This window comes from Hoplias malabaricus, chromosome 13 (assembly GCF_029633855.1).
Source record: "Hoplias malabaricus isolate fHopMal1 chromosome 13, fHopMal1.hap1, whole genome shotgun sequence".
NCBI classification, from domain to species: Eukaryota; Metazoa; Chordata; class Actinopteri; order Characiformes; family Erythrinidae; genus Hoplias; species Hoplias malabaricus.
This window is the reverse complement of record NC_089812.1, coordinates 865,502-873,935: the sequence shown is the minus strand read 5'-3', so window position 1 is coordinate 873,935 and position 8,434 is coordinate 865,502. Positions and strand designations below refer to the sequence as shown.

Sequence of the window (8,434 nt, the reverse complement as noted above, 5' to 3'; positions counted from 1 at the left end):
CTGTTGGTTCCCAGGTTCCTACATTCCTAGATACTTTGTTCTCAGTGTCCTAGTTTTACCAAGTTCTACATTCAAAGGGTACTAGCTACTCAGCAAATTCTCCAGTGTTAAATCAACACTATTATTGATAAATTAACACTATTAGTGTAATAATTTAACACTCTCAGTGTTACGTTAACACTAATTGTTTTGATTTAACACTGGAGAATTTGTTGTGTACTAAGTGTAATACTTAAAGTGATTATAACTTTCTAAAACTTAACCTGATGCACACAAAAGTCTGGGATAAAAAAAGACATATTGAGTGGTCATTTATGAGTGGCAGTGTTATTTCACCTCTGTCCACATTCAACTGAACCAAACTCATCCTCATCATCACACTAGCCACATGCCCTGACCTCAAAAATACATTCACTGTGAGCAGCCAATCCACAGCTTGCGTATCGCAGTATTCAGTGGAACTCTCATCCTCATCCATTCATTCCTGTAGACCTTTCATTATTGTGTCCATTCCTATTGTGTATATGTGGAAAATAGTTTACCTTTGATTTATACTGATAAATATACTCAATCTCTTGACCCCATTATAGTCCATTCCCTTTCTCATTTCCAGGAAACTGTCCTATTCTGACTTCTCCATTTGACACTTATTTCCACATTCAACCAAAATCTCCCCTTATTTTTTAGACCCTCCCCTTCTTTCCCCTCCACTGTGATTGGTCATCACTACTTTCCAGCAGAGTTCCAGGTCCGTATTGACGCCTGTGCTGTTTTACCATTTGGAAATCCTCAGCACTGCTCCTCCCCCAGAGACTCAGTGTTGTCCCCGAGGTCCATGGAGGATGACGGGGCTCTCAGTTTACCACGGCTGCCTCCATACACACTTCCGTGGGCACTCCCGTGGGCACTCCCATGGCTGGGGTACACGTCCACGGCGCTGGAGATGGACTGCACTGACCGGTCACGGAAGTAGTGGAAGGCCTCCTGGTCCAGAAATGTCTGCTCCTCGCGGAGACCCTGCTCGAAAAGCTTCCTCTTGTGCCGGAACTCGATGACCGTCTTGGTGTAGGAGTTGAGGGTGGTGACGGAGGCCGCCATGCAGCAGGTGAAGGAACCCCAGGCCATGCTGCGAGGTAGACAAGAAACCAACATAAAAAACAGTGAGAGTTGATATAGCCTGGCCACAATATCAGAAACCCCTTCTATTAGCTGGGCTACATGGAAATTTTGTACTATGTCTATTTGTGTGAAAAATCAGCCTTAAAACATCTCCCAACTCTCACCTTAAACCAAACACTTAACACTTATTGCTCACATCTAACCCTCCCTGTCAGGGATGAGGGGTGCGGACTGACGGAGGCGGACGCATTCGCTAAAACACGGGATATTTTAATATAAACAAAACAACGATACATAAACAGAACAAAAACAAACAAGGAGCCAAACAAGCTAAATTAAACAAAGGAAACTAGACAGGGTAAACAGGACAGACGGACGAAAAGCGACACGACGACAAAGGAGAAGAAACGGGGAAACTCTAGAGACAGACGGACAGACTAAATAACGTGACCTACTTAACAAAGGATAAAGGGGAAATGTACGACCAACGGATGAGAGACAAGAGGGCTTAAATACAGACACAAACGAGACACACCTGGACAGATAACGAGGACGGGTTAACACATGACACGGACGAGGAGGCGGGACGAGGGCGGAGACAAGGACATAAACAAAACATAGCCATGTGCTAAAAGCACATGGCCGGGGACAACAGACATGACAGGACGAAGGCGTGACAGATGCCCCCCCCATGAACGCGCAACTCCCGGGGCGCGTACACCTAAACCCCCCAGGAGTTGGCACAGGAGAGGGCACGGAAAACAAGACAGACTAAGACAAGACAAGGAACCAAGGGAGACAGGACTCAGGACAGGACGGGAACAGACACAGGAGCTGGGGACACGACAGGACCGAATATACGAGACGGGACATGGGACATGACAGGAGACTGACAAAGGGGGGCCACAAGAGACGAGAACGGACTGGACAGGACAGGAGTGGACACATGGGAATTGACGGGAGACTGGACTGGAGACAAGACAGGGGACTGAACGTGGGACGGATACGGAGACTGGACACGTTTGGGGACAGAAGACTGGACATGGACAGGTGACAGAACAGGGGACTGGAATGGAGACGGGACTGATGACAGGACTGGGTGCTGGGAATGGACGGGAGCAGAGACTGGTGACGAGACAGGGGACAAGACACTGGACAGGATAGGAACATTAGACTGGACAGGGGTATGTGACTGGACAGAAGACAGGACAGGTGACATGACACTAGACTGAAACGGAGACGGGACAGGGGATTGAAAGGGAAACTGGACCGGAGACAAGACAGGTGACTGGACATTGGACGGATACGGGAACTGGACGTGAGACAAGACAGAGGGTTGAAATGGGGACTGGACAGGACTAACAGGGGACTGGACAGGAGACAAGACAGAGGGTTGAAACAGAGACTGGACCGGAGACAAGACGGGTGACTGGACATTAGACGGATACGGAGACTGGACATGACTAACAGGGGACTGAACATGAGGTTGAAACGGAGACTGGACAGGACTTGACAGGGGAACAGGGACCAAGACATTCACAGGGACTGACACAAACACAGTGACCGGGACAGGGACAGAGACAAAGGCTGACACGGGCACAGGGACAAGGACAGAGACAGGAACCAAGACAGGGACAGACAGGGGAACCAATATAACAGGAGGGTGCCCAGGACTGGCTAATGTCTGTGGGGCAGTCTGAGGAACCAGCCTGGGCACAGTTCTGGGGATCGGCCCTGAAGTCCTTCGGGCCGACCTACGGACATGGACAGGAGCGGCCGTGGCCACAGTCACGGGGACAGGAGCGGCCGTGGCCACAGTCACGGGGACAGGAGCGGCCGTGGCCACAGTCACGGGGACAGGAGCGGCCGTGGCCACAGTCACGGGGACAGGAGCGGCCGTGGCCACAATCACGGGGACAGGAGCGGCCGTGGCCACAGTCAAGGGGACAGGAGCGGCCGTGGCCACAGTCACGGGGACAGGAGCGGCCGTGGCCACAGTCACGGGGACAGGAGCGGCCGTAGCCACAGTCAAGGGGACTGGAGCGGCGGGTGTCGCCATCACGGAGACTGGAGCGGCGGGTGCCGCCATCACGGAGGCAGGGGACCCTGCGACGACGTCCACGGAGGCAGGGGACCCTGCGACGTCGTCCACGGAGGCAGGGGACCCTGCGACGTCGTCCACGGAGGCAGGGGACCCTGCGACGTCGTCCACGGAGGCAGGGGACCCTGCGACGTCGTCCACGGAGGCAGGGGACCCTGCGACGTCGTCCACGGGGGCAGGGGACCCTGCGACGTTGTCCACGGGGGCAGGGGACCCTGCGACGTCGTCCACGGAGGCAGGGGGACCCTGCGACGTCGTCCATGGAGGCAGGGGGACCTGCGACGACGTCCACTGAGGCAGGGGGACCTGCGACGACGTCCACTGAGGCAGGGGGACCTGCGACGACGTCCCCCGAGGCAGGGGGACCTGCGACGACGTCCAAGGAGACTGAAGAACGTGCGACGACGTCCACGGAGGCAGATGAATCTGCGACGTCGTCCACGGAGACTGGAGAACGTGCGACGACGTCCACGGAGGCAGATGAATCTGCGACGACGTCCAAGGAGACTGAAGAACGTGCGACGACGTCCACAGAGGCAGATGAATCTGCGACGTCGTCCACGGAGACTGGAGAACGTGCGACGACGTCCACAGAGGCAGATGAATCTGCGACGTCGTCCACGGAGACTGGAGAGGCGCGCGTCGCGCTCACGAAGACAGGAGAGGTGCGCGCCGCGCTCTCGAGGACAGGCGCGGCTGGAGGCGCCGCGTTAATGAAGACAGGCGCAGCCGTTGGCGCCGCTTTTACAAGGACAGGAGTTCGTGCTGCTCGCCGGGCTTGCGCTGGAGCTGTAAAGGGTTTAGGGGGTTTCACAGGCGCACCCATTATATCCCCTCGAGGTGTGCCCCTGTTAGCCTCAGACCTCAGAGCTACGGAGGTGAGGCTAACAGCCCCTACCCTTAACGCCCCCCCAAAAATTTCCCCGGAACTGAGGGGGTAATCCCCCAGCGAGGGGGGGACTCCAGCACGCTTTTTCCGCCAACTCTTACGACTCGCGCTGGCGTAATCACTCGATTCACGAGCTGCCTCCTCCTGTAGGCGTTGATTAACGCTGGCGTGTATCTGCCGGAGCCGGCTACTCCACATCGCAGCCCTGTCGAACATATTTTCTGTGCTAGCTGCATCCTGGTAATTGTCGTACATTCTGTCAGGGATGAGGGGTGCGGACTGACGGAGGCGGACGCATTCGCTAAAACACGGGATATTTTAATATAAACAAAACAATGATACATAAACAGAACAAAAACAAACAAGGAGCCAAACAAGCTAAATTAAACAAAGGAAACTAGACAGGGTAAACAGGACAGACGGACGAAAAGCGACACGACGACAAAGGAGAAGAAACGGGGAAACTCTAGAGACAGACGGACAGACTAAATAACGTGACCTACTTAACAAAGGATAAAGGGGAAATGTACGACCAACGGATGAGAGACAAGAGGGCTTAAATACAGACACAAACGAGACACACCTGGACAGATAACGAGGACGGGTTAACACATGACACGGACGAGGAGGCGGGACGAGGGCGGAGACAAGGACATAAACAAAACATAGCCATGTGCTAAAAGCACATGGCCGGGGACAACAGACATGACAGGACGAAGGCGTGACACTCCCCCTCAACCACAAAACCTCACACTAATTCTAAAACCATGCCCCTAAACGCAACCCTAAAACCTAACCCCAACCCTTAAACATACCCTTAACCCCAACTCCAAAAGATTGAAAACATCAGGATTTTGAGCTTGATTATCGCTAACACTTAAGTCTAAGGGTTAAACCTATTTCACCCATTAGCTCTACCACTTAACCTTACCCCTTCATTTAGTCTAAGGGTAGGGGTGTCCATTTGTGTTGGGAAAGAGGAGAAGGGCTGAGGGGAGAGGGCTATATACCCCTTCTATCTGAGATTTTTTCAGGGCTAAGAATACCTTGTGAATCACCGGCACGATGGCTGCCAAGTGACAAAACAAAGTCATAAATGTTAGTTTTCTCCTTAAAAATGATGATAGCCACTGTATTATCATAGTGTAATGTAGTTTCAGTGAATTATGGCCCTTTACTTCATAACAAATATAAAACATCACTAGCAGTTCCACTTTAAACACTGAAGCAAATATATTCTAGTGCCTGAAGTTGCTGGAAGTTTCAAACCAAAAGCAGCCAAATAAGCAACAAAATTCAGCTTCATATCATAGAGAGTTAGGAGTTGGTGGTAATATGGTATTGTGGAACTTTTTGAAAGCTTATGATGCCCTAAATTAAACAATGTTCAAATCCAGAAGCTCTGATATCACTGCAGACTGGCAGCCAAGCCCCGCTGAAATGCTGCCTTTGAAAAATCATCCCTAGGGAAGATTGTAACCATTACACCCCATAACTCAGTTCCAAGGTGCAGGATAACACTTAAAAACAAGGGGTAGTGTTAAAAATTAGAAATGGTATTCACCCTAAACCTAGGCCCAACCTTAAACCTAACCATAACCCTCAGCAAAATCATGACCATCACTTTTGGAGATCTGGAGATCGGAGCCTTGGAAATCAGACGGCTGTGGACATGTTGTGGGGTGACTTGGTGACTTCAGAAAATCCTTGCTTTCATTCACACATTAATCAGCATACAGCTTTATTTTTATGGAGCTGTGGAGTGAAACTCCTAGAAATGCCACCCTCAGCTTTTTAGCCATCGTCACATTTCTTTCTTGGCACTAACAAACTCTCATTCCCTTATTTCCTCTGAGTCACTGAGCTGAACCTTCTGATTCCTGAGAGTGACTGGAGTTCATGGATGACAAATTAACCCTATATTCCACTCCACAGGCCCTGAAAGCACTCAGAGCTGTGGAAATTAACCCGGCCGAACGTCGGGATCTGAACAAGACTGAACCTCAATTACCCCCTGATTTACAGGTTTCCAGCCGCTCCAAAGAGGGAGAAAATGCATGAGAGAAAAAGTGCGGAAATGGGGCCAGATGGCAAGGAACAAATGAAGCAATTTTATCCCGGTCTAATGGATGCCAGCCGAGCATCTGTGGTAATTCAGCCCAATGTAAATACCGCTCTCATGGCTGTCAGAACCCAGCTCTGGCTTCAGGAACTCGTGTCCAAGTCATTTGGTTGAAGTCATGCAGTGCAAACACTCCATCGCTTCAGGGGTCTTAAGGCTAATACTGAAATTAGCATACAGTTCTGTGAAGTTACAATCATGCAAATATTCATGACTGTCCCAATGATAGTCATGGGGAAATTATATGGCTTACATACATCTACTTCTCCTCCTTGCTGAGGATCTGGAACCCACCAAACCACAGCCTTTAGGGCTCTGTATTGCCCCCTGAGTCAGAAAACATGGGATAAAATGAGCCGTTCTGATTCTACTCCACTTCTGAAGTGAATTGCCAAGACTTTAGAATTGCCCCACCCTCTTCAGTCACGGTGCTCTCCCTGGGTTTTTGTGAAAGTGCAAAGACGAGGTTAAATGGAGCAAAGCGAAAACGGTGAAGAAAGAGAACCATGCAAAAAATGCTAAAACCCAGAGCGTCTGCTTCTCACTGCTGTGCACTCGGGCTCCGGGAGATCAGCGAGTGGCTCATTATCATTTAAAGGAACAGGTGCTGAAACCAGCCATTCTGAACAGGACTGTTTAAACAGGAGGAGAACACTGCTGTTGGACTTCCCCCAGAACTGCATTCACTTGTGGAAAAAGCAGCCCTGTCCAGTTCTTCCTGGACATTAGTGCGAGTGGAATTTAGCTGATATGACTCCATTAGAGTTAAATATACGTATCTCAGACTCAGAGCCAAAAACCCCCCACACACCTGCGTCCACTCGTCTTCAAACATTCACCACACACAAACACACAAACACACACACTCCACCTTCGCTTTGAAGCTCTGTGTGCGCGTGTCCCTTCTTTTCCTCTCTGAGCTGATGCTTTCTGATGAGGGCAGTAGCAGCGTGTGGTAATGAGTTTCAGGAGAAGGACGCTGGACACAATGAAGAGCAGCTGTTTCTCAGTGATGGTCAGTGTGTTGGACATTCATGTTCTAATCAGGACACCTATTGTCCAACCGTTTACTGTCTCTACACTGTGAGAAAGTGTATTGCCGTGTGCAGGGATCAGGAATGGCTTCATTTCAAAGTCTATTACAACACCTTCAAGCATTTTATGGTCCCACTGTACAGTGTGTCTCTATTAATTATTAAATTACATATTAACAATCTGTCAACTGCAGAGTAATTACTAGAAATATGGTCACAACTACAACTGAGTTACAGCATTAGATTTTATGGTGTTACCAATGTATCAGCTTCGGAATTTAGGGACGTCGTTACACACGTATCTTGGTAGTTCTTTTACAGAATTCTGTTTGCTCTTTTCACACTTTACACAAACAAACAAATAAAAAATAAATAAATGAGGGTCAGAGCCCATATCTGTGAAACAGACGCAGAGAGAGGACAGGTGAACAGTAAAGACATGTGATGACAGGTGAGGAACTGACCAGAACGACCAGCCGTAGTCCCAGGTGTGCGGTCTCCAGTCTTCTGGACCTAAGCTGACCGTGATCTGAAACACCTGTGTGTACATCATATGAGCCACCATGCCAGGAGCCCTGGAAAAGAACACACACACACCGGAATAATAAAAAATTGTGAGGCATGTCCGCAGGCATCTCAAGCTAATGAAGCTCCAGAAAGAGCACAGGGCCTCAAATAAACCTTATAGCAAAATGTAACTGGATGTGGTATTTTGAATTGAGGTATATAGATTAATAAAAGGAAATAAAAACAGGGAAATGCTAGTGGCACTTCACAAGCTCAGTAGGAGGCTTCAGAACTCTCATCTGAACCCACTGTAATCTACAATGTTGACAAACAAGGTAAGAGTGTCTAACAGAGAGGACAGTGAGTGGACACAGGGTTTTAAAACTCCAGCAGTAACTGCTGTGTCTGAACCACTCAGTACCAACATGACACATGCGAACACGTCATCACCACAAACGTGTGAACAGAGGGATAATAAAGTATGCATAGCAACAGGTGGACTACACTCTGTAGCTGTTTGGCTGATGGACTATTCTCAGTGCTGAACTGCCAGAGATGGATGGCTAACACAAACTGTACATCAGCAGATGAACATCCTCTCTCCATCTCTCCTCTCTCTCTCTCTCTCTTTCTCTCTCTCTCTCTCTCTCTCTCTCCCTCTC

At 49.6% G+C, this 8,434-nt stretch overlaps 1 protein-coding gene across 1 annotated transcript in view; it reads right to left on the bottom strand.

Annotated features, from left to right (window-relative positions):
• Nucleotides 1-260: 260 nt before the first annotated feature.
• Nucleotides 261-8,434, bottom strand: part of gsg1l (gsg1-like) — a 24,958-nt gene continuing 16,784 nt past the window's right edge. Inside the window, 2 exon segments of the mRNA XM_066642841.1 lie at nucleotides 261-1,126; nucleotides 7,730-7,835. Of these exon segments, the coding sequence (XP_066498938.1) occupies nucleotides 790-1,126; nucleotides 7,730-7,835 (443 nt within the window). The 3' untranslated portion in view covers nucleotides 261-789.